The sequence below is a fragment of the Pogona vitticeps genome, chromosome 4 (assembly GCF_051106095.1).
Source record: "Pogona vitticeps strain Pit_001003342236 chromosome 4, PviZW2.1, whole genome shotgun sequence".
Taxonomy (NCBI): Eukaryota; Metazoa; Chordata; class Lepidosauria; order Squamata; family Agamidae; genus Pogona; species Pogona vitticeps.
The window spans coordinates 148,720,694-148,747,379 of NC_135786.1; the positions used below are offsets into that span (position 1 = coordinate 148,720,694).

At 39.0% G+C, this 26,686-nt stretch overlaps 1 protein-coding gene across 6 annotated transcripts in view; it reads right to left on the reverse strand.

Annotated features, from left to right (window-relative positions):
• Positions 1-246: 246 nt before the first annotated feature.
• The window catches only part of CDH10 (cadherin 10), a 159,807-nt gene continuing 133,367 nt past the window's right edge, over positions 247-26,686 (reverse strand). For 4 of the 6 annotated variants that reach the window (XM_078391724.1, XM_078391726.1, XM_020801261.3 and 1 more), the window contains exons 7-12: positions 19,319-19,572; positions 13,588-13,724; positions 11,439-11,560; positions 4,045-4,153; positions 2,568-2,819; positions 247-1,718 (exon numbers count right to left, since the gene is read on the reverse strand). In XM_078391724.1, the coding sequence (XP_078247850.1) occupies positions 1,225-1,718; positions 2,568-2,819; positions 4,045-4,153; positions 11,439-11,560; positions 13,588-13,724; positions 19,319-19,572 (1,368 nt within the window). In that variant the 3' untranslated portion in view covers positions 247-1,224. The remainder of the gene's footprint in view (positions 1,719-2,567; positions 2,820-4,044; positions 4,154-11,438; positions 11,561-13,587; positions 13,725-19,318; positions 19,573-26,686) is intronic. The other 2 variants (XM_078391725.1, XM_020801264.3) reach the window with 1 other exon arrangement.

Genomic DNA, 26,686 nt, shown 5'->3' on the forward strand with positions numbered 1-26,686 from the left:
CTGAAATCTTGTTACTCAGGGTAGTAAGTCACAACTATAGTAAGGTTGTTTGAATGAATGAAATTTATGTAGGACTTACAAAATCCCCACTGATTCAATCAGTGGGCCTATCTAAATGCAACATTATGCTAAGCAACAAGACTTCAGCCATTGAGTTGGGTGGATTTCTGTGTAGGTTAAGGGTGCAGCCTTAAACTGAAAAGCTCATATGTATTTTTTTCCCTTAAAAAACAACAGACAACAATATCGTTATAAAACTGGTTTATTTCTTAAAAATAAATACAAAAATATAAATATAAAACATTGGCAGATAGAATCTGATGAAATGAAGTTGCACAAAGTTTTTTTTTAAACCAGCTGCATATCACATTAACACCACGTGTACATTTTCAGGGATTTTTTAAATATAAATTTACAGAATAGGGGCATACTATTTTCTCCTCCCCCCCTTCCTTTGTGGGCCACGATCCAAAAAGATGTGCACAGGCATTCTGTGCATGCATTTGATTTCTTTGATTTTATACCTGTTCCTTTTTCAGAAATTGCATATGCAGAACCTACCAGACTAGAGTTTCTGTTGAAACTGGAAACAGACAAATGGGTTTGGAGCACCTTGACCTGTTTTTCAAAGGAACATGTTTCAGAGGGAGAAAAAAACAACACACACACCCTTTTGGCCATATGTAGAGCCTATCGGGAATGTTTTCCATATGAAATAACTCAGGAAGCTGTGTGGAGGTACTGTAAAGGCAGTTTCTGGAAAAAAAACAACCCTATTTTCTAAAGATGTCGGTGACAAGTGGAACATGCATGCATGGCTCTTTTGTGGATCGCGCTCTGGGTCTTTTTAAAAGCTGCACTTGAGAGTGTATAACATGTGTTTTAACAGAAGCAACTTGTATCTGATTGCTTGAGCGATTATAAACCTGCTCAAACAAATGGTATCATTTATTCAATAAAATGGATGATACTGAATTTCGATAGCTTTGGCGTTTGGAAGGGGGTTAAATAAACTGCTGTATATATTCCATATGACATTATACAAGAAAGAATAAAAGACATTAATGCGCAAATTCAAACCAAATGAAAATAATAATTAAAAAACCCATTGTGCTGAGTGGCAGGAGAATGTTCCTGAACATCAAATATTGTCACGTGGAGAAGGTGTCTGTAAAGTTACTTCCTCTCAAATGAACAAAAAAAATTTTTATATCCTACTGTAGGTTAGGAAGTGTCTTTATCACTTTCACCTCCACCATACATCTCAGCAAGCTTATTAAACCGAGGACCCCATTCCTTGAGGTAATCATAGTTCTGGTCTCCCTCGGTAGTGCCAGATTCTAAAGAACTCAAGGATTCAGCTATAGAATCATTTCCTTCATAGGCGTAAGTTGCAAGCGAATCATACGGCGGTGCGGAGGGGTCATTATCATGCTCTTTTAACCTTTGGTTAATGAAATCTCGGACATCTGTGTTATCTGGAGCAGAAGGAGTCCTCCGTGGTATAAATAATGTTTCCGGTATAATGTCTCGGCGGAGTTTCTTATCTTCAATAGCGGCAGGATTTCGCAGTGTACCAATATCAAAAGCCTGTGTATCTTCTTCTCCACCACCTTCATCATTATAACTCACAATGTTGTCTCTGATATCCTCTTTAGACAGGATCAGAGGCTCCTTCTTTCGCTGTCTCTTTAGAGCAGCAAACAACACCACTATAACTTGGAAAAAAGAAGGAACAGAATTAACTAAGAATCATGGCTTAAACATTCTTGGCTATTTTGGCACTGGGACAGAGCCCATCATTTCTGAGCTCCCTTTCTGGAGATTTCAACAGAGCAGCTTGCAACCTCAAATGTGCGAAGGTATTTGTGTTGCCTGAACCTGCACTGGTGATTCACTAGCACAGTACTGCATTATAACCTCATATCAGTGATAGACATGAGAGCTTTGTATTATATGAAACTCTATCTATCTATCTATCTATCTATCTATCTATCTATCTATCTATCTATCTATCTATCTATCTATCTATCTATCTATCTATCTATCTATCTATCTATCTGTCTGTCTGTCTGTCTGTCTGTCTGTCTGTCTGTCTGTCTGTCTGTCTGTCTGTCTGTCTGTCTGTCTGTCTGTCTGTCTGTCTGTCTAACTAACTAACTAACTAACTAACTAACTAACTAACTAACTAACTAACTAACTAACTAACTAACTAACTAACTAACTAACTAACTAACTAGGTTATACATAGTGTGATATATTTGCAAAAATGAATGCAGGATGTGGCCTGTCAGGATCTTACTTCTTTGTATGGTATTGGCCAGAATCCTACTGGCAATTTGCATTTGCATCAGAGAAATCATGTAAACTTGAGTGGCAGATACTTGCTTATTAATTCAGTGCTGATTGTGGTCCTAATCACATGTGCTCAGGAGTGCAACCAGCACCATGTTAATGAGCTGTAATTTGCCACTGAGACGTGTGTGATTTCCCTTATGCAAGAATAAATCATCAATAAGATTCTAGCTATTTTGTCCTCCAGCAGATGATGATCCCCCATAACTTACCCAGCAGAATAATGATGCACAGCAGGATGGCAATGAGTGCTCCTGTGCTGAGGCCTGCTGGAAGGAGCAAAGCTTCAGCATTACAGGACTGCATGTTCCCCCGGCTGTCACAGGCACATACCCGGATCGTCAGTGTGCCGGTGCTACTTTGGATGGGGTAGTCGTTGTCTGATATCACGACTGGCAGAAGATAAGTACTTATTTCATGCCGACTAAAACCATTCCTTCTTGTCAAGATCCGGGCAGTGTTATCTAGGCATAAATGGGTCATAGATTACAACTAAATCACAAATGTATGCTTTCATTGTGAATGTATAATACAACCTAGCTAGTGTTGTTACTAATATTGCCCCAGAAAGGGGAAAAATCTGTTGATGAAATCAAGTTGAGCATGTTTAATATGTAAGCCTGACAGTCTACTTTATTTTCATTCAAAATAGTTTATTTTCCTTTCGTTGACTTTGTTTCCTCAATGAGCAATTGTACTTTCTGCTAACTACTGAAGGTGAATTGGGTGATGTACAAAAGGATTCTACAGCCTTTGAACTATACACAAGCCACAAAAAACAAAGAAACAACACCAGAAACACACCTGCTAAAAAAACACAGAGGTGTACATTGGCATCTGGTCCTTCTTAGCCAAACTAGGCAAATAACTAACTTTGCAAAACTGGACAGTTACTGAAGCTGATGGCTATTATACATTCTGGCTGAAATTCCTCTGATTAGTGGAAGAAAAAGTGTAACTTTCAGTCTGTTCCTAGCTGGAAAATAGTCTCTGCCACAATTCTTGAGGCACACATATTAGCTTGCTGTTTGCGCATGCACCCTCAAGAATCACAGTGGAGACTTTTATTTGTGCATTTTGGATTAACATTGGAGCCGGTATAGACCAAATGAGAAGCAAACGTTCTAAAAGCTTGCTCCTGAAGAAGGCCACTGCTGAAATATGTTGAGCCCAAGGTAAGAATAAAATCTGCATTGCTACCATTTTTAAACATCTGGAGACTGTGTCTCTTATTTGTACTTTTGATACATAGCAGAGGACCTCTGTCTTGAGGTCTTTCTTAGGAGTTTTGCAGAGCACCTTATTCACCACACTGAGGAACAGAATATTTGAACAGATTCCATTCATGCAGGGAAGGTATTTAGAGTCTTATGATTCCCATAACATAATTGCCACCAAGATTATTACTGACTGGTGAAAAAATGGCTTTACTCAACATCTCAAACTTTTCTGTGACTATTACTATGATTTATAACCATCCATAAATCATAAGAACATGTCTTCCCTCTAAACAGACAGATCTCAATCTTTGCAGCCCAGAATTCCAATTTCTATTTATTCTTAAGATTTATCTGCTGACTTTTTTAATTCAATCACCCAGCTGCTTAGCACAGAGACAAAAATAAACATGCAAGAAATGAACATACAGAATTAAGCATCTCACATCCTGAGCTTTCCTATGCATTATACCTTCATTATCCTGGACTGTGAAGTTTGGATTAACAGCGGCTAAACTGAAGAAAAACTTTTGGCCTCCAAGAGGATCATCTTTATCAACTGCACTTATGGTTTGTATAAGCTGCAGGGAAGGACAAAGAAAAACCAGTTGACATTCTGTGACATGGCTGTCTCATTGTTTTGCAAACATCAGCAGTCTCAAAGGATGCTTACAAATTGCATTTTCATATTTGCATTGTGCACAATGCCACATATTATTATCACTGAACAACACAGTGAAATTGGATACACTCCACATCATTTATTTAGTTTATGTTTTTGTATTTCAGAGAGCAGATATAGGTGATCTGGGGCCTAGAGACCAAACCTGGCTTTCAGTAGTTTTCATTTGGCTCATGATCTCTGGCACCAGCCCATTTCCCATGTAAGTACCACAGCTGCTCTATTCCAAGCTCTGACATAAGCAACAGGCTCTTTAATCAGACCGATACAATCAGCATGTACTAGCATATCATGCTCCTCAGCTCTTCCACAGATCTGAGTAGGAAATGTGGAAACTACAGCAACCAGATGAGATTCTTAAAAGGCCCTGGCCACCAAACCCTAATTGCTATTCACATTGAATTTGCAATCACATAACACTAGACTATGGTTTGGCAAAAGGCTGGGGTACCACACACCCACGTTACTCCCAGGCTGCTTCTACAGCCTCTATTGTCTGCATTTGCTGCTGTCATCCCCAAAATTTACACTGATGATTCTGTGCTACTAAATGATCCACTACAGAACAACAAAAAAAATTTTTTTTAAAAAAAGGAGGGGGGAGTTGTTTGGGATTCCTTTCCAGAAGGGAGGCAGATACTCTGACCAGCAGGTTGGCAGTTTCAGTACCTTTATTGGCATACAGTACAAGAGAGTGAGATACAGTAAAATGTTAAAAAGCATATATGCTATATGCCAATGAGACACCCAGATGACATTGTTAGGGCTCAATGATGTGTGATAGCATAATGTGATGCCTTTTTCATGATGGAATGGATATATCTGGCTGTTCTCTGGGTAAGTTCCTTATTAGTGCCGCTCAGCAGGTACCGGATTTTATCCGGGTTGCCCCAGCCAGAGTGGGAGAAGAGGAAGGGGCTCAAGTATTGCAGGTGGATATCCTAATACCACATACAATAAAACAACATGTGCTGCAATGATTCAACCACTTCCTGGCCACAAGGGCACACTCTCAACTTTGTGGGTAATCCCCTAAATCTGCCCTGTACCAAGTTGTTTTGTTCAGTCGTTTAGTCGTGTCCGACTCTTCGTGACCCCATGGACCAGAGCACGCCAGGCCCTCCTATCATCCACCGCCTCCCGGAGTTGTGTCAAATTCATGTTGGTTGCTTCGATGACACTGTCCAACCATCTCATCCTCGGTCGTCCCCTTCTCCTCTTGCCTTCACACTTTCCCAACATCAAAGTCTTTTCCAAGGAGTCTTCTCTTCTCATGAGATGGCCAAAGTACTGGAGCCTCAGCTTCAGGATCTGTCCTTCCAATGAGCACTCGGGGTTGATTTCCTTTAGAATTGATAGGTTTGTTCTCTTTGCAGTCCAGGGAACTCTCAAGAGTCTCCTCCAGCACCACAATTCAAAGGCATCAATTCTTCGGCGGTCAGCTTTCTTTATGGTCCAGCTCTCACTTCCATACAACACTACAGGAAAAACCATAGCTTTGACTATTCGGACTTTTGTTGGCAAGGTGATGTCTCTGCTTTTTAAGATACTGTCAATGTTTGTCATTGCTTTCCTCCCAAGAAGCAGGCGTCTTTTAATTTTGGGCTGCTGTCTCCATCTGCAGTGATCATGGAGCCCAAGAAAGTATAATCTGTCACTGCCTCCATATCTTCCCCTTCTATTTCCCAGGAGGTGATGGGACCAGTGTCCATGATCTTAGTTTTTTTGATGTTGAGTTACAGACCGTTTTTTGCACTCTCGTCTTTCACCCTCATTACAAGGTTCTTTAGTTCCTCCTCACTTTCCGCCATCAGAGTGGTATCATCTGCATATCGGAGGTTGTTGATATTTCTTCCTGCAATCTTAATTCCAGCTTGGGATTCCTCCAGTCCAGCCTTCCGCATGATGTATTCTGCATATAAGTTAAATAAGCAGGGTGACAGTATACAGCCTTGTCGTACTCCTTTCCCAATTTTGAACCAATCCGTTGTTCCATATCCAGTTCTAACTGTTGCTTCCTGTCCCACATAGAGGTTTCTCAGGAGATGGATAAGGTGGTCAGGCACGCCCATTTCTTTCAGGACTTGCCATAGTTTGCTGTGGTCCACACAGTCAAAGGCTTTTGCATAGTCAATGAAGCAGAAGTAGATGTTTTTCTGGAACTCTCTGGCTTTCTCCATAATCCAGCGCATGTTGGCAATTTGGTCTCGAGTTCCTCTGCCCCTTCGGAATCCCGCTTGTACTTCTGGGAGTTCTCGGTCCACATACTGCTGAAGCCTACCTTGTATGATTTTGAGCATAACCTTGCTGGCTTGTGAGATGAGTGCAATTGTCCGGTAGTTGGAGCATTCTTTGGCACTGCCCTTCTTTGGTATTGGGATGTAGACTGATCTTTTCCAGTCCTCTGGCCACTGTTGAGTTTTCCAAACTTGTTGGCATATTGAATGTAGCACCTTAACAGCATCATCCTTTAAGATTTTAAATAGTTAGACTGGAATGCCATCACCTCCACTGGCCTTGTTGTTAGCCAGGCTTTCTAAGGCCCACTTGACCTCACTCTCCAGGATGTCTGGCTCTAGGTCAGCAACTATATTGTCTGGGTTGTCCGGGATATCCAAAACTTTCTGATATAATTCCTCTGTGTATTCTTGCCACCTCTTCTTGATGTCTTCTGCTTCTGTTAGGTCCCTTCCATTTTTGTCTTTTATCATGTCCATCTTTGCACAAAATTTTCCTCTAATATCTCCAATTTTCCTGAACAAATCTCAGTTTTTTCCTTTTCTGTTATTTTCCTCTATTTCTTTGCATTGTTCATTTAAGAAGGCCCTCTTGTCTCTCCTTGCTATTCTTTGGAAGTCTGCATTCAGTTTTCTGTAACTTTCCCTATCTCCCCTGCATTTTGTTTCCCTTCTCTTTTCTGCTATTTGTAAGGCCTCGTTGGACAGCCACTTTGCTTTCTTGCATTTCCTTTTCTTTGGGATGGTTTTTGTTGCTGCCTCCTGTACAATGTTACGAGCCTCTATCCAAGTTAGAAGGTACAATATTGCACCTAGCAAGGGTGAATACCTGTGGTCCTGAGGATGATCTATAAAATAAAGATTATCTGGTCTCCTGACATGGGATAGGGGCAGCTGGAATTATAGCAGAAAGCAAATCTTTAGTGAAGCACTATGCACAGTTTGCCCCTTAATATCCAAGGCTCTAATTTTTTTTTATTATGCGGAATACCTGTGATGGTGCTCCGCATTGAGCCCAACAGATCTGGTGACAACCCAAGAGTCTTGATTTTCTTGCTGAATAGGGCTAGACCATTTGGAAATTCATTGTCAGAAAGCAGTGCTTGAAACAAGATGTCCTGGGCTGAGAAAAAACAGATTCTGCCCCAGTATTTGAAAAATCTGAGCCAAGCCAGGGCCTCAAACTTATGCTGGCCAGCTTCAAGGCATAGGGTCAGATAAGAAACACAATGAGGCAGCCAAAGATTTGATACAGAAACATTGATTGGACTCTTTCCATAGAGCTGTGAAATGCAGGCTTCCAAATGGGGACACCATAAAGAAGCTGTACGACAGATTTGGTAGTAAAAATCTGCTGCACAGCTGGGATGTATGAATTGGCCCATCTATGGTGGAAGTGCAAGACAGCCTGAGCTGAAAGCGTCACTGTATTAACCAATGAGTTGACTAGGTGTGTCTGTAGTGAAAAAAGACACCCAGGTACTTAAACTCTCTAACCTGCTGGACAGTATTACTGTTGAAAGACCAGGAAAAGGGCTTCCATGATTTGCTAAAAACTATTATTTTAGGTTTGTCAAAATTCAGTTGGAGCTTGTTACGTAACAAGTACTCATAGCAACCACTAACTAGCCCCCTTAGGCCAACCCTTGTGCAGGACAGGAGAACCATGTCATCTGCATATAATAAGATTGGAATCTACATGGAGCCTAGTTTAGGGCTGTGGCCATTAATCCTATGTAGGAGTGGAGCAAGATCATTGATGAATAGATTAAACAAAGTTGGTGCCAGGACACAGCTTTGCTTCACTCCTCTATTAGAGAAAATCTGAATGGAGAGATCCCCTGCACAGCAATTTTTATATGACAGGTAGAGTCTGCATGAAGTTTTTGGATCAGAAAGAGGAGCTGCCTATCAATACCTAGCCTAGAAAGCTTTAGCCACAGAATGTCTCTGTCAACAGAGTCAAAAGCTCCTTTTAGATCTAAGAAGGCTGCAAAGAGGCAGAAGCTACTCTGTGAAGCATATTTGGAAATGAGATGTGAAAGGATCATGCAATGATTCTAATGTAGACTTTCCTGCTTTAAATCCCACTTGTTCAAGACCCAGAATGTCTTGATCTACCGCCTTTCCCTGAAAATAAGACAGGGTCTTATATTAATTTTTGCTCCAAAAATGCATTAGGGTTTTTTTCAGAGGATGTTTTAATTTTTTCATGTACAACAATCTACATTTATTCAAATACAGTCATATTATCTTCTTGTGCTTGCTGCACGATGCTGTACAATGGTGGAGGTCAGGATTTCACTTAACTGGGGCTTATTTTGGGAGTAGGGCTTATATTATAAGCATCCTGAAAAACCGTACTAGGGCTTATTTTCAGGTTAGGTCTTATTCTGGGGAAAACAGGGTAGAAGCCAATCTTGTAATTTTTGTAAAAGATGGCTGGCGTACAACTTCCTGGTCATTGAAAGACGGCATATTGGCCTATAATTTGAAGATTTCCTATTTCCCTTCTTATGAATGGGGATCATTATGACCCGTGTCCATGCTTTGGATATGATACCAGATCAATTAAAGTTGTAAATAAAGCAGCGAGAATGGGCGCCTACCAGTCGGGATCAGCTTTTAGCAGCTCCGGAGAAAGGGCATTGGGGTCTGGGGCCTTTCCATTTCTAAGGAGGCCTACGAGCTTTTTTATTTCACTAATTGTGATAGGGGGCCATTCCAGGAGGTCATCCAGTAGGAGCATAGCAGTTGGCACTGTGGGCTTGCAGCTATCATAAAAGATGGCCAAGAAGTGCTGTTCCCATGTCCCAGCTGGGATAGAGGGAAGATCCTGTGAGTTCTTGCTGAAAGTAGATCCCGAAACCACCTGCCCGAATGTTTTGTTGTTGCCCAGTTTGATGGCTTGGACTAAGCGAGACCAGAGGCCCATAATGGAGCTGTGATGGAGCTCCTTGATGGCTATTGTATGGCAATATTCCATCATAAAATACTGTGTAGGGAGCCTGGGAGCCCTTTAAGTTCTGTAGTAATTATAGATCCTCCACATGTCCAACTGCAGTGCAAGATATTCTTTGTCTAGCCTAGGTCTAATGTCTGGAGCCTGACTATCCTGGCGGTGTTGAAGGAACTGGCCAAGACTGGCTATTATGGTATTTGTTAAGATCTCAAAGTCTTTGATGTGATCCTCAAGGTTTGCTGAAAGTAGTCAGTTGGGGAGACCTTGAAATGTAATGTCTTGCTTAATTGCATTTTCAAAGAGGTACTTTGCTCTATAGTTCCATTTGATTCTCGGATCAATGGACACTCTTGTGATACTACATTAGACAAAAGGAAAGGGTCTGTATCAAGAGCAAGACCACAGCATAAAAGGAAGATGGTCACTGGCAAGAGGCTCACCCACCCAGAACTCGGCAACACATGGTAGTAGGAAAACCAGAAGCAGGACATAGTCAATTGTGCTGGAACCATGGGGGAAAGGATACATGAACTTGTCATCATCAGTGAACTCTGAGAGGCCGTTTAGCCAAGTTAAGCCTTTAAGTAAACAAAGTTTGGCCAGATGAATCCCCACATCATTAATTTAGTGGTCTTTAGACTGCCCCTCTGGACCATAAAGATGTAACAGGGAGGCATCACTAGACATATCCAATACACAATGGAATATAGCCTCTCCCTGACCTACTCTGGCATTAAAGTCTCCTGCTAGAAGAAGAGGAATCTATATTGGAAAGTTTGTTACATTCACTCTAGATCCATTGTAGGGCAAGACAGCCACTCTCACATATTTCAGGCCACTTGAGAGTTGTAGCTTTAACTCTGGGCAATTTACTCTTTTTGTAGCCCTCAATAATGACAAAAACCTATGTAGACAGATGTAGTGGAGAAGTCTTCTAAGGGTTATCCTCCTCTTCTGCCCTTTGATACTAGACATCCAGAACCAAATCCATATTGTTTTGCTGTTAATTCTTCCAAAATATCCTTCTCCAGATAATCTTAAAGTAGCATGCCCCACTTCACACTGCTACCTCTTTTTAAAGTGAAATACAATACTGGAGATTGCCAGGAAAGAGGTCCTTCACCCTTTCCCCTCTTGCCAATAGCTTGTTTTTGTCCTTTAGCTTTTCCTGCACAGATAGGAAAGCAGGAAGGGAAAGAGGATACTTTTAAACATGAAACCCATGGGACATGAAAGAGTTAACTCGCCCCCATCTTTCTGCTCCCAATCTGAAGCTTTCAGAGATGTTTTTGCCTTCAGAGGCAGTGCTGTGAGTTTCATCCAGCCCTAATGGCTGGCACTTTGCTCTTCTTGATGGCAAAGTCATTTCACACTGATCAAAGGACAGTTCAAAGCCTCTTGCTGAGAAGCAAAGCAAAACAAATGTTTGCCTTTCTGATACTAACAACTTTTATGCCTTTGTGTGATTTGCCTACAGAAAGCCTCTCTTTTTTTGAGATAACTGGGCATTTGCATAAAAATAGAATGCTGACAGTGATGTTTTGGAACACCATCCATGTCAACTCAAAGCACAATGGAGTTCTGTACTGAAGAATGATTTGTGAGGAGAAAAAGAAAAAAATCAAATTTGATTACAAATTACTGTTTATAGCATATAGCATTTTCCTTCATCAGGCAACACTGAACACAATTAAGAGAGTGTCTTTTAAGACACATCATATTGGAGAAAACAAGCAAACAGAAAAAGGGGATGGGGTGGGGTAGGATCTTGAATCTCTTAAGAGCACAAAGCCCTTTTTGTGGGCATACAAGAAAGCTATTTGGTAATTTACATGTTGATAGTGCTGGGAAGCATTACTGTTTAAAGCTGGGTTTTCATTTGCTGGCAGCAAATTTGCCCCCTTTTCATGTTCCATTTCCCAAGCTGCTCTCTCATAAACAATCTATGACTTGGTTTTGTCATTACATTTACATAAATGACTTACTTGGCCCACTCTTGCATTCTCACACACAAAAGTATCATAGAATACGGCAAACTGCGGTGCATTGTCATTCACATCTAATATTCGGACATAAACAGAAACGCGAGTCATCTCCTTGGGGTTATCTGTCAAAGTGGAGGAAAGGGAGGATTCATTTAACAATGGATTCTCTTTTCTGTCACAACTAGTCAGTGAGGGCCCAGATACAGTGCATACTTCAAGACAAAACAAGCCCTATTTTATTGTATACATTTAAATCAGCTAAGGAAAATGTTGGATTCTTTACTGAAACTCTCTCACTACTGCAAATGTCATCTATTAGTAGAGATTTCTTCCTTCCATCCCAAAGATTGGGTAAGCTTAGGTGGCCTGAGGACTAAAATTATTTCCCAGCAATCTCCTTGGGACCCATAAAGCCTAGAAATGCTAATTTTCAGCTAGTGGCCAAAACCCTGTTGCATATGTTACATCTGTGAATGGGTAAAGACATCATCAGGAGGGTGAGATTTTAAGTAAAGATTTCTTCCTTCCACCCTATGCAATAATGTGGACTACTCGCATCAGAGACAAACTATGGGACAGAAAGAGGAAGTCCTTACTGAAAATTTAGCCCCACCAGTGATGTCATCACTCTTCTGGAGATGTTAGATATGCAACTGGATTTGGGGCACTAGCTGAAAACTGCCATGGCTAAGCTTCATGTGGTCGATGGAGAGGTCTGAGGAACAATTTTTGCCCTCAAACCATATGAGTTTGCTGTTTCTCTATAACCTTCTGAAGCAGTGGGAATGTAAATGAAGATATTTATTCAGTACTTATTATCCATGCACAAAGATAATGGCAAGAGGGGACTAACACAGCTCTACCCCCTTGTCTCTGGTTTTCACACCATCCTCCATATATGGGAATAAATATATATGGGAATAACCCAGAAGGATCCTTCTATTATCTCCACATGAAACTCTGGTTTTACAACGTTTTGGCTCACATGGATTGCTCACATAGAAAGCAGAGGCTCTGTCTCTTTGGACAAGCCACTCTCCTTTTGTAAGAAAGGCAATCAAAGTGAAAGTAGAAGGGTAGATATAGAGCATCTGCACAGAAAATAACACTTGATAAGCTCCATGGATATACATGTCCTTGAACTTCCACAACTAGTAATGGGGAAAGAGACTGTTAAAGAACTGCATAAGATGTCTGCAAGAAAACAGACATAATTGGAGTGTTTATTTCTTATAAGAAGCCTCTTGCTGTCAAAGAGAAACCAGGGGGGAGATCCTCTTTTCTCCTCACAATGGAATTCTCTTTGCAAAATTATAAACAAAAGAATCAATCAATCAACCTTGCAGGGAATCTTACAGAATTCCTCAGAGGTTTTGTGGAAGAAAATGCCAAGCTTTTTTTTTTCTGGAAGAAATGCCAAGCTGCACAGGGTTAGTGCAACTCCTATGTAGAACACAATCTGTCCCATGTATGATTCTCTGGAAGATGCATTGAGCTGAGCAGAATGTGGCAGCTTTCTGCACAGAACTTTGGGTGAAAAACAGGAGGAAAAATAAAAGGGAAAACAAGACCTGTGTTTATTCTTCATGGGATGCTGGGAAATCTCAGCAAGAAGTCTTGCAAATATAATATCACTGAGAATGAGAACTTTTTGCAAGTACTCATCACATCCTTAATTTCTGGAAGGTCTAATCCAGCTGCATTTTCAGGCTACAGCCAGGGTGCACGTTTATGTCCCAGTTAGGTAAGTAGCAATTTTACCAGTTAGCTCTTTGCAAAGATTTGTGGAGTAGGAAGGAGACCACACACGACTGGTGCTCTTTCTTATTGTTTACAGTAAGCTTCCTGAACTTAAAACTCCAGAGATTTTGGGATCCAAGCCTTGTTCTCCCCAACCACCATGCCCAATGACAGAGATGGTAGGAGCCGTAGTCAACCCATTTGGCAGAACCAAGGTTAGGGAAAGCTGGCATATACACATCCAATCCAGCAGTCTTCCACTCTCCTGCACATATATGTGCAGGATTCTGCTTCTCTTCTTGGGTGGAGATGGAAACATACAAAGATTTTTACTCTCCCAAGTTTTTGTTTTTGTTTTGTTTTTGCAGAATTACATAGAAAATATACATCCAATGAAAAATTGACTTACTGATTTCAGCTGCAATCACACTAAGATTGTGCCACTGTGACAATTCTCGGTCAAGCATCTTAGAAGTATAAATAGATCCATTTCCAGAATGTATATTGAATATCCTGTCCAGGTCCGTATGACGATCCAAGGAAAACCTAAAGGTGATTGAGTATATTTTTGTGTTGGTTGCTGCATTTTTGCCATTTTCAACCTATGAGTACATTTATTTTAACTCAAGTAAAAGACGGATGCTGTGGAAACACTCACACTACAATTTTCTTCCTTGCCATCAGTGAATGTCTTGGAAATCCACAGCAGAAGCTAGTCATGCATTTTCCCACCCCACTCAGCAATTCCTAAAGTCATTTTGCACAAGAGGCCATGCAGCAACACGTCTAGTTGCCAGTTGCACATTGTCATCCAGAAGTGTTACATTCAAGTGGAAACCAAAAATGCTGGTAAAGCTATTGAATAAATGCCCCCTTTGCTGAAACTGTATTCAAATCATGGGTGGGTATCATTGGAAGCTCATGTCTGAACAGAGAGGTGACTTATTCTACCATTGTGAGAGGCAATATGTGACATCGCCGTGAATTTTTCTATGCTTTGCTCTGCAGGCTGCTCCTTGTAGAGGAGGAGGTATATAAGCCATGATGCTGCGCAATTAATCACCTGAAATGTTGTGAAATTGAGAACAATACAACAGCATCATGTTTGGAATGAAATGAGACATTACAACAGATGTTTACTGTCTATAAACAACTTTTTTAGCCTCCAACATAATTTCCTCAAAAATGCATGCCTCAGTGACCAGACTTGCAAATTATGCTCTTGTTTATTTTCCAATAACAAAACAAAGCACACTAAATGCCAGATATATCAGTGTGGAAAATTATGTGGTATGACAAATCGACATCTTTGACCATTTGAGGAAGTGCCTGTGCAAAAAAAACATGATAAAGATGTTGTCTGGTTAGTTGTATGTCTGACAAAGCTTCATTCCATGGAATATTATATAACCTGAGATTGCATGATTCCCTGCTTTCAGGACTGAGCTCTTCTGCTTTTAAATTGGTAGTCCATTCGCAAACCCATAACAGCACTGTATAGAATGCTCAGTATATTGACACCTTGAAATTATAGTTCCACTCAGAAAGCTTTTTTGTGTGCTTCCTATCTAAGGAAAATAAGGCAGCTGTGAAGAGTGTCAGTGTAAAAAAAATTGTTGATATCATTTGCTGGTATAGAAGAGTGTGTGAGTGTATGTGTGAAAGACTTGTGTTAGCATAAATGTGTGTAATCATCTTTGCAGAGAAATTATATTTAAACTGTGATTTGAATTTTTTTTACCTAAACAGTTTTGTGGTATCAAGGGCCTTTCTGCACTCTGTAAAAAGACAGCTTAGGCACAACCTTAATAACCAACTACTGTGCTTTAATGGGCAAAAGGCAACTTTTCCTTTCCTCTGAGCTGAACCCAGATAAATACAGTCATTTAGTTTTATTAGCCTTATTATCTCTGTAGGCCAAAAATATTTAATTAGGAAGGTGTAATGTAACCCTGCTGCTCCTACTTCAAACCCCAGATAATATCACTGTACGTTGAATAAATTGAAGGGCAGCCTTTTCTTCCAGCATTATCGACAGTTCCAGCTAATTCTTCACCCATGGTTTATTTCACATAAAACAGGATTCCTAGCCATAGAACTCACGTTTTGTACTAGCCTAGCCAAACTTGTTCCTTTGCTTTTCTTCATGCCATCTCTCTGAGACCACGAAAGGCCAACCTCATATCTATCTATCTATCTATCTATCTATCTATCTATCTATCTATCTATCTATCTATCTATCTATCTATCTATCTATCTATCTATCTATCTATCTATCTATCTATCTATCTATCTATCATGCTGCCCACACTACCCAAAGGTCTCCGGGCGGCTTACAACAACGAAAATACAATAAAAAAGATAAAACAATTAAAATACAATTAAAATATATACTCTAAAAATTGCCATCAGGACCCACAGTTGCTATTATTTCCATTAAAAGCCTTCTGGATCAAAAAGGTTTTGACCTGGCGCTGAAATGTCATTAGCGTTGGCGCCAGATGAATCCCATTCGGGATGGTGTCCCATAGACTGGGGGCAGCTGCCAAAAAGGCCCTTTGTCTACAAGCCGTCCCTCTTACCTCCTTGAGGGACGGCTCTTTCAAAAGGGCTGCCTGGCTAGATCTTAACTGCCAGGTAGGCTCATATGGAAGGAGGAGGTCCTTCAGGTATCCAGGGCCCAAGCCGTTTAGGGCTTTATATGTCAAAACAAGCACTTTGAATTGGGCCTTGGCAGAATATTCCACATTTACATGTATTTGTACCTAAATGGGTTCCTCTGACCAAAAATATTCAAATGCAAAAGAAAAGACAAACATTGGAAGGGGTTTTTGGAGAATAACTGGACCCTATCATTACTTAGATGTTATTGTTGTATGGTCCTATTTTTTGTAATTACTATTATTGCTATTATTTTACTTCCATTATAAGCCACTTAAAAGAACTTGTGGCATATAAATTTTGCTAATAGATTACAAAAAAACTGGATTTGTGGGTTTGTAAGGTACTACATTTTCTTTTCCTGTTCTTGCTAAGAGAAATCTAAGTAATCTGCTGAAAATATTTATGAGTATTGATGGATCTTTTGAATATACCAAATCCAGACTTTTCTAGTCCTTTCACCAGTAATGCTTTGTCTATCTTTTCTGCCATGCATTCATGCATTTGTGTATTTTGCTAACTGTTGCTGATTCTCACATCATAGGACATCCAAACTGTCTGGGCAGACATTAACAAAACATCATTAGTCTGATGGTCATATAATATGAACAAAATGGGTGAATGATGAGGTTACACCTTTACAGTTCACATCTTTACAGAGCAAGTTAGCCTTTTGAGCTAACTTATTTCAAGTGAGATTGCAATACAGAACGCAGGTAATGTCCAAAATAAGAATCTATTAGTTACTCCCACTGGTGTAATGTCAGTGCTGTAAAATTCAACGGCAAATTGCCACAAGTTAAGAAGCTAATGTAGGCATCTCCTATCACACATCAATTGTGTAACTCAATGTGTTATAGGAATAGTCTACTCTACACTGACTTCTCAATCTGTTAAAATTACAGTGCTGGCATTACACTGGTGGAAATACCCAATGTATTTCTGGCAAATCTCATCAGATGTTGCTGCATAAATATCATATGAACAATTAACACAGAGAAGGAAGCCAGTGTGCTTTTGATAAACCAGATATTCACTAAATAATATGCAGTGGCATTTTAGTAACATTTACTGTCCTTTTGAAGACAGCAGGAAAAGAGAAAGACCAAATATGAGATGAATTGGCTCCATAAAGCAAGCTAGGGTTTTGCAAAAGCTGAGCAGGCCTATTAATGACAGGACATACTGGTGCAGGGTGGATACAAATCCATGATTTTAAAAAAATCAAATAGATTTTTAAATAAAAATGATTTTATATTTATATCATCCAAAATTCTGAGATTTTTTAATTTAAATTGGGATTTAAATCACTTTGCTATAGTGATCTAAATCAAAGAAATTTAAATCAAATCCACCCTGTTTTGGAGGTCACTCTGTCAAAGGGTTGCCATACGTTGGGAGGCAACTTGACAGCATATAACAATAATATAGCCTGATAATTGACATACCATAATACTTACAGTAGCATTGTTTTGCATTTCATAGTTGGCACACTATGGTATTTCCACTTAGTAGTATTTGAAATCTTACATTTTATGAACCTTCAGATTTGATGTCTCCAAAAAAAAACCAAGCAAATTTCAAATGAATAGTTTGGAGTAAAGTATAGCCAGTACTTTACTCCAAAACAAACATTTCAAAACTCAGAAGCCACTGGCAAATTTCATATATTTGTGGATGTCTGTTTTAAGTCTATGAAGAATCTTTTGAAAAAATGTTGCATTCCCTCATGTAGTGGTATATGTTATACACACTGAGAGAAACAACATTACTTCTATTTCTAAAATAAGAGATGCCAAGTCAAAGCTTGCCTTGAGATTTCACACTGTGATAGCCCTGAGTACTGTACTTCTCTAAAAGTATTAACTGAATACTTTTCAGAAATTAGATAAAGGGATCAATATTTGGATTATTATGAAAGTTTAATTAATTTATATCCTGACTTTGCATCAAAACCTGGACCCAGTGCAGCTAACACTAATGATTATAATGAGATGATGTTGATAATGACAAAAGTCTCAAATAAAACAGATATGCTTTTGATGGCAGAAGGACTAAGGACCAAGAGAAGACCACCCTCACAAGTAAGCACACTTGTAGGGAAGTCCTCCAGACAGTCTGGACCTAAGCTGTAGATAGCTTTATAGGTCATAAGGTGAAATCTGAATTGTTTGGAAACACAGCAGTGCATGTAAAGCTGTTTGTAACAAGGCAGCCACATGCTCACTGTAACTAGCTATGGTCAGCAGTCCCATTCTGGACCCACTGAAGTTTCTGAACACACTTCAAGGACAGCATCACAGCATGTGTAAAGGACAGCACCACAGCATGTGTATTATAATGATCCATGAGGGAAGTAACTAGGCCATGTGACACCATGGCCAGATCTGAAATCTGCAGTAAAAACTGGAGTTGGTCTTAGTCTTCATTGTGCAAATGCATCACAGAAGCAGATGACTGTTGAAACGGGAGCATTTGATATTCAGGGCTGCATTCAAGAGTACATTTAAACTGGGAACATGAGTGTTCAATGGTATTGAACCTTTCATTTCACAGAATTGGTTTCCTGTTCCCTTATCTGCTTTTTAAGAAGGCATTTACCAACATTATCAGACAGTGAGTTAAAACTAGAACAGCTTCCTTAACTTTATACGGAAAGGCAAGCAGAGTTGAGTGATACCAGCACAGTGGCTGCACTAAACGCTTAAATTCTGGAAAACTCTCCCAACAGTTTCACCTGTATGTGAGCAGGAAAAAATCTGAAGGAAAGGGGAAGCTAATAACCATGGGATTGAACAGGAGTCCACTGACACAACCTTTTGAATTACACTTCCAAGAAGAACCACAGAACCATAACAAAATGTGAACAGCTTGCCGGACAGATGCCCTAAAGAGATAACACAGTCAACAGTACCAAAAGCCACTAAGAGGTCCTGCAGAAGTAATATGAGTAGGTTTCTCTGTTCATCATCCCAAATGACCAAAACAGTCTCTGTCCGAAAGCAAGGTTTGAAGCTAGATCAAAACGGATCTAGATAATCTGCCTCATCTGTCCTGTGTGGCTGAAATACTATCATGACCTCCTTGCGCTTACTTAAGGAGAGTGGCCAGGATCCAATGTGGTGGAATTAAGGGAGGTGTTTTTTGTTTGTTTGCTTTTTAACTGTGACCACTTTCTTTTGTTAGTATCATGGAGCTACACTGTGCTGCAAAGATATATTCAGCACTACTCACAGCCACTGAACTAGCTTCCCCAATGGTTTCAATAAATGAGGAAAGGGTTAAACATACTGTACACATGATGGACTTAGCACCTCCAAGAACAATGCCCACATTCTTGGACTGTGCAAATTAAGAAATACCCATTATTATTAGATGAGCAGAGGAAAAGATATATTCACTGGTCCTATATCAACAAAGGCATTCATGTGGACAAAGGTACAGTATAAGTACTTATGACTGCAGAGCGTTGTGCATACCTGATAGGACCTGCTGCTGAATCTGGATCCCGGGCCATCACAGTTCCTATTATTGTGCCCACCTCAATGTCTTCATGAATCTCAAAAAGGTATGAAGATCTGCTGAATATGGGAGGTTCATCCACATCTTCTACAGATATTTTTACAGTAGTTGTATCTTTAAAAGGCCCAAGGTAATAAAAACGTGGGTCAACATATAGATTCTCGGCTTCTATTTTCAAAGCATATAGCCTTCGATTTTCATAGTCCAGTGGCTGGAAGAAAACACGGAGATGAAACAAAATTAACAGTGTGAAGACACAAACCAACACACGATAGAAAGGAACCTTAGAATTTTTAGATAAGAACCATATATATTTAAGAATGTTTAGAATATATGTTTAGAACACTTTAATGTATCGATAAGTAAGAGATACAATAGTTACAAACAAACATAGATAAGTTGTAATCTGTTTTATTAATATATGTATAGATTAAGAGGGTCAGAGCGGGCATGGGGAAAGATCTGATCTTTTACAGGGAATGTTAAATTTTCTGGCTCCCTGTAGTTCCACAGGGCACAGCTCAAACAAGAGCTGGGGACTTGTTCTCACTGACCATTGTTGGAACAGGGTGAGGGTGGGGGAGGGGGAAAAGGGTGGGAGGGAATTAGGTATAGGTAAAGGGTGACACTGAAAAGAAAATTAGAATGAAGTAGACAATCTGGCTTAGTAAAATATGAATATAGACTGTATACCACAACATATATAAAATCTATTAGACAAATATTGATAAAGAATATATTTGTAAAGAAAGCATATAGAATGTATGTCCGTAATGTTAGATAATCTTCAAATCTTATAATGTGAATGGGTTGGAGTCACCAGTGAAAAGATATAGAGTCATTAAGACTATTCAAAAATTAGGAGTAGATGTGTTGTTGTTACAGGAGACTCATCAAAATAAGAACAAGAAAAGGATAATTAAGCACCCAATGATAGGTGAAGAATATATAGAAAATGGATCGAATAAGGCTAAAGGGGTGGCAATAATCTTTATGAAGAACTCAAAATTTGAAGTGATTGATTATATGGGAGACCCTGAAAGCAGATATGTTATAGTTAAAGGAAAACTGGACGACAAATTATTAACTATTGGTTCTTATTATGTCCCCAATATAGGTCAAGCAAATTTTATGCAGAGCTTTTTAAGAAAGGTGAAAGAATTTGCCTGGGGAAAAATTATCCTAGGCAGAGACACAAATTGTATTTTAAACAAAATCGATACAACATCAAAAAAAAAATAGAAAGGTATCAAATGATGGTAATAAAATTAAGAAGCTAATATAGAGATCAGGTTTAATTGATGGCTGGGGGTATTTAAATCCTAAAGTGAGAGAATATCCATATTTTTCTAAAAGATATTGTACCTATTCAAGAATTGATCACTTTCTTATATCAGAGACTTTGGCCCCAAATCTAAACAAAATAAAGTTTGCCCCTGAGATAGCCTCTGATCATGCACCATTAAAACTTCCTTGGGTTACTGAAGTAAAGAGTAAATCTAGAATTTGGAGATTGAGCCCTAATGTGTGTTTAAATATAGAAATTATTGGAAAAATAAAGAAATTAATTTTTTTAATGAAATAAATGATATTGCAGAAATAAAATCAGCATTGCTATGGGATGCCCTAAAAGCCTACCTAAGAGGAATTTTTATTATGGAAACCTCTAGAATAAAGAAGGAACGAAATAAGCTCCAAGAACAATTAGAAAGTAAAATAAAAAATAATCAGAACAACATAAACAACTAGGAACCAAGAACATACTTAATGAATTAACAAAAACTAGAGCAGAGTTAGAAGCATTGGATACTGCAAAAGTTCATACAGCTATGAACTATTTAAAGAGAGAATATTATGAACATGGAAATAAAAACACTAAACTGATATCACATGCAGTTAAAAAGATGATAGCAAAAAGAACAATTGTTTCATTAAAAATGAAGGAAGGAATAACGGTAAATTCACAGCAACAAATACTCTCTACATTCATGGAATATTATAAAGATTTATATAAATCAGAAGTAACACCGGACATAAATACTAAGAAATTTATACAAACATTACCAATAAGCCAAATTTTAGAGGAACATAAAGACTATTTAAATAGCCCAATAACGAAAACTGAGATAAATTCAGTTATCAAAAAACTTAAGAAAAGAAAAGCACCAGGCTGTGATGGATTCACAGCTGATTTCTATAAAGTATGGGAAGAAGATGTCATAGAGCATCTTCTAAAGCGATTTAACTCAATTTTGGGAGGTGACAAAATACCAGAGTCATGGCATACGGCCAGAATAATAACTATATTGAAACCAGAAAAAGATTCAATGTTTCCTTCATCTTACAGACCTATAACATTGCAAAATCAAGATCAAAATTTTTTTTCAACAATATTGGCACAAAGATTAAGCAGTTTTGTAACTAAATATGTTCATACAGATCAATATGGGTTTATACCAGGAAGACAAATGCGTGATGCTATCCAGAGAGTACTGAATATTATATATACAGCCAATAAAGAAAAAAAGAAGATGCCAATACTCTCACTGGATGCCCTTAAAGCCTTTGACCGGGTGGAATGGAAATTCATGTTTGATCTGTTGGAAAAAATGAATATGGGTAAAAATTCTATTAAAGTTTTCAAGAAATTATACACAGGAGCAGGTGCTATGGTACTTATTAATGGATTAGAATCTGAAAAATTTACACTATTTAGGGGAACTAGACAAGGTGATCCCTTGTCTCCAATCCTATTTGTATTAATAATAGAACCTCTTGCGACAAAAATAAGAGAAAGTGAAAACATTAGAGGACTGTCCACAAAAAATAGACAACACAAAATAAACTTATATGCAGATGATATGCTCCTTTTTTTGGAGGACTCATTACAAAGAATAGAACATTTAAAAGAAATATTAGAGGAATATAGTCAATATACAGGTTTAAAAAATAATTTCCAAAAATCTAAATTATTATGTTTAAATATTCCTATTAGGGAACAAAATGAAATTAGAAAAGCATCTCATTTAGAGTTATGTTATTCAAGTTTTAAATACTTAGGAATATGGGTAACAAAAAATCTTAATCAATTAATCTACAGAAATTATAAAAATCTATTTAAATTTGCAAAAGAGAAAATGACAAAGTAGGTCAATTTGAACCTATCAATGCTGGGGAGAATTGCTTTGATTAAATCTTATATATTACCAAAATTTCAATTTCTATTCCAAAATATCCCATTACAGCCAGATACAAAAAAACTAAAACTAAAACGATGGCAAGGAAAGCTAGAAAATTTTATTGCAGGAAAGGGAAAGAAGATAAGATTTATAAATAGTGTCAAATATAGACAGGGTCAAAAGGGGGGATTAGGGATACCACAGCTCCAAAAATATAAATTTATACAAATTGATGAGACTTGTAAAAATTCCGATTAGGTCAAAATGGAAAGTGAAATGAAAATGGACATAGTAAACAAGTATATTTATACTACAAAAAAAATGGAAAAGGAGAACAAATACAGAACCCATTCATTTCTGAAATATTAAGGATATGGAGAAAACATAGTAAAACATTGTCCGCCCCTCCCCCCAGTATCCCCTTTATGTCCCCTTATGGATCACCCAGATTTTAAGTCTAAAGAGAAATATGCACAATTTAAGGAATGGAAGCAAATTGGAATATACAGAATTAATGACTTATTTGACTCAGGGGAACCACTTACTATCAGGCAAATAGAAGAGAAAACAAAGCAATTGGCTACAAATAAAACAAATAAGAAGTTTTGCTACTCACTTACAACAAAAAACTGGCCTTCTAAGAACATTAACTGAATTTGAACAATATTGTATACAAAAAGATAAAAATAAAAAGAGAGAACTAACCTCACTAATATATAAAAGCATTATTGAGAAAGAATATGGAAAAGGTGGAGGATCTAAAACAGTGTGGGAAACAAATTTAAATATTAATATACCTGAAGAAATTTGGACAGGAATCTGGAAAAAATATCCATATACATCTATTTCAGCAAGTGCAAAAGAAATGGTTCTAAAGGTAGTGCATTGATGGCATCTATGCCCTACAAAACTACATAGAATTAATAAAGATATATCTGATAAATGCTGGAGGAACTGCGGACAAAAGGGAACTCTGGAACATATGTGGATCTCTTCCCCCAAAATAGAATTTTTTTGGCTGGAGGTAATTAAATGGATAGAAACACTGGCTAATCAAAAAATAGAGATTAATGAAACATTATTGTTATTTTCATTATTCACAGGGGGGAGTGAGAAACTACAAAATAAAGAATTAGTTGCAAATCTTATAGGCACCACAAGATCCAAAATAGCTAAAAAATGGAAAAAAGCCCAAGATCTCTCACTGCAAGCATTCACAAGTAAAATATGGCATACATTGCTGATGGAAAAAATGACTAACAAAGTTAGAGTACATAGAGGAGAAATAAACCATAGTAAATTCACAGAAAATTGGAAGCCATTATTAAAATATGCCGACAAAATAGACTTTGAGACATGTGGTTTGAAAAGAGACTTAGATTGTTGGTCAATATTTCTTTAAAAGGTGATGGGGAATGGTACATATGTGATTTGGAGAAATGTGGGGAGTAGTTTTGTATTTATTATTTGTAATATGGTCGATTGTCTTTTCATTCTTTAGAAATAAATAAATTTTGTTTCTAGAAAGAAAAAAAGATGGAGGCCAATCATTGTGGCCAATTCCGGATAGGTTGCGTACTATACGGAAAAGTTATGCCTGCTGACTGGATGCCTTGCTTATCTGGACAGCGAAGTAGGCTTTTCTAGCAGCCTCTCCCTTAGCAAGGTAGAGGTTAGATGTGACCTTGGCAGCTTTTAAGCTATTTTCTGTCAGGTTCTGCCTTCAGACACTGTCTAGCCTTATCCTATTCTGCTTCATAGCCCACAGCTGCTGGTTAAACCAAGGCACTGGTTGGGCTCTGTGGCGGAGAGGGTGTTTAGGAGTGATTGTGTCTACAGCCCTGGCAGTGGCAGCATACCAACCATCCACCAGGGCCTCAACAGGACCGCCAGCCTGGTCAGTCAGAATTCCACACATGGCATCGTGAAACCCAATAGGATCCAGCAGCCTGCAAGGGTGGATCATGAATATAGGTCTTTGTTCCCCAAGGGGAGCAGGACCACCATGAGGTTGCACTTTATCAGGTGGTGGTCTGACCAGAAGAAGGGGACCAACTGAAGGTCAGTCACCATCGGGACACACTCTCTCTGCTCAGTAGAGAAAACCAGATCCAAAGTGTGGCCACCCACATGTGTGGGGCTGTTAACATGTTGGGATATGTCCAAGGAAGCCATGGTTTCCAAGAACTCAAGAGCCGGACCGGTAACCTCTGCCTCCGCATGGATGTTGAAATCACCCAAGACAATCAGTCTCAGGGATCCCAACAGAGCCATGGAGATGGTCGGTTAGCTCAAGTAGGGAGGTGGCTGGATTGCAAGGAGCAGGGCATGCTAGCAAGCTCCCAATACCATCCCTGGTCCCAATCGACATGTGGAGGGCCTCTAGGCCCGGCATTACCACAGCAGAGAGCCTGACAACCTCAAGGGTATCCTTATAAACAATGGCAACTCCCCCATCAACCCTCCAGTCTACCCTGATGTTGTACAGCATAACTGGGGGATAGGCAAGAAACAGGGGCACACCCCCTTCACTACCCATCCACGTTGCGGTTATGCAAGCCAGATCTGCATCCTTTTCCAGAATAAGATCTTGTATTAGCTGAGCTTTATTGGATACAGACCTGGCTTTCAACAGCACGAAAGTTAAAGTGGAGGGACAACTGAGCTGGCTACCTGGAGCCTGGCAGGTGGTAACAGTGACAGAACAATGGACAGCTGTGATGATCGCCCCACATCACTCATGCAATTCATAGTCATGAGCTGATTTGCATGAGCCTATGAGAGGACTGGGGAGGTGGAGTCAGCAGCTATATGAGGCTTGGCAGGAGAAGGAGGAGTCAGATAGAGATTAGATCCAGAGAGAGATAAGAGCTGGTTAGTCAGAGAGGGAAGAAACAGATACTGAGTTATAAGGCTGGTAAAGAAAATAGGTGAAGGTGGTAATAATATTGCAAGAGAAAAGTATGTACTGAGAGAACTGTTAATGATTTGCTTGTGTACAACGTTTATCTGAAGAACTTCTGTTATTATTAAATCTGCTTCACTTCAATAAATAAGTTCTGTTTGTATTCACAAGACAAGTGTTCTGACAAATGTCATTTATATTATGGATTGAGGTAATCCACTGGTGGCTGTGAGAGGAAAATGTGATGTGAGACTTTGTGAGGGCAAAATACGCAGGTGCCACAAGGGTGAACGCCACAACAGCTTTCAAGTATCTGTTCACCATTCTTCTGGAATGACTAGCAGCTATACCAACGCCATATCTTCCCCTACCCGTAATCACCTGTATGTTCTTAAAGCCCCCCCTGGAAGACAGGTCTTCCTCTCCATTCCTAGCACAAAATAGTCTACCAATGGGAAAGAAAATTCAGTTAAGGTAAGAGTAAATACAAAATAATTAACAGTAACATAATTAACATAAGCAAAATAAATTACACAATATTAATTAAATTAGAATAAATAAAAGTAAGCAAAACATTAATACCATTTAAATAATTACTGCAATTTAGGGTAGGGGAATCTAGTTTGTATAGTTAAAGATAGAAAAGCCCATCCACCCACCCTGCCTCTAAGTGTAAGAAAAATGTTTACAAAAAATGAGTAAGGACAAAAGAACCAGAGTAAAGTGAAATAGAATGAAATAAAATAGAGTAAAAATAAAATAATATATATATATAAAAAGAAAGCCAAGTTTTCCAACACCCCGCCCCCCTTTTCAGGTCTTGTCTTGTCGCAATTTGGCTATAGATCTGATCTTTTCCAAGGAGGCTCTTGGAATTAAGTTAAGGGGAGAGGTGATTACAAGAGAAGCTTGGTCCAATGATAAAAAGGTGGAATAAAGGTAGCAGGAGAGTCGATAGAAAATAGGCACCGATGTTGCAGTTGTCCATGGCGGGAGGTCAGAAGAAAAACCTTCACAAAGCATACCAGGTGAAGAGGCGAGGGAGAGTGGTTTCTATGGCTATTGTCGATGGAACCACAGAACTCATGGAGCAAAAGATTCCGGAGACTATTGAGTGGGTAACGACAGCACTGCCGCCTCAGCTCACTCCGCCTCCACCATTGCCAATGCTGTTTGGAACCATTAACAGCACAGCTGACAGCTTTACAACACTGGGCTCCAACGAGCCTCTCAACTCCACG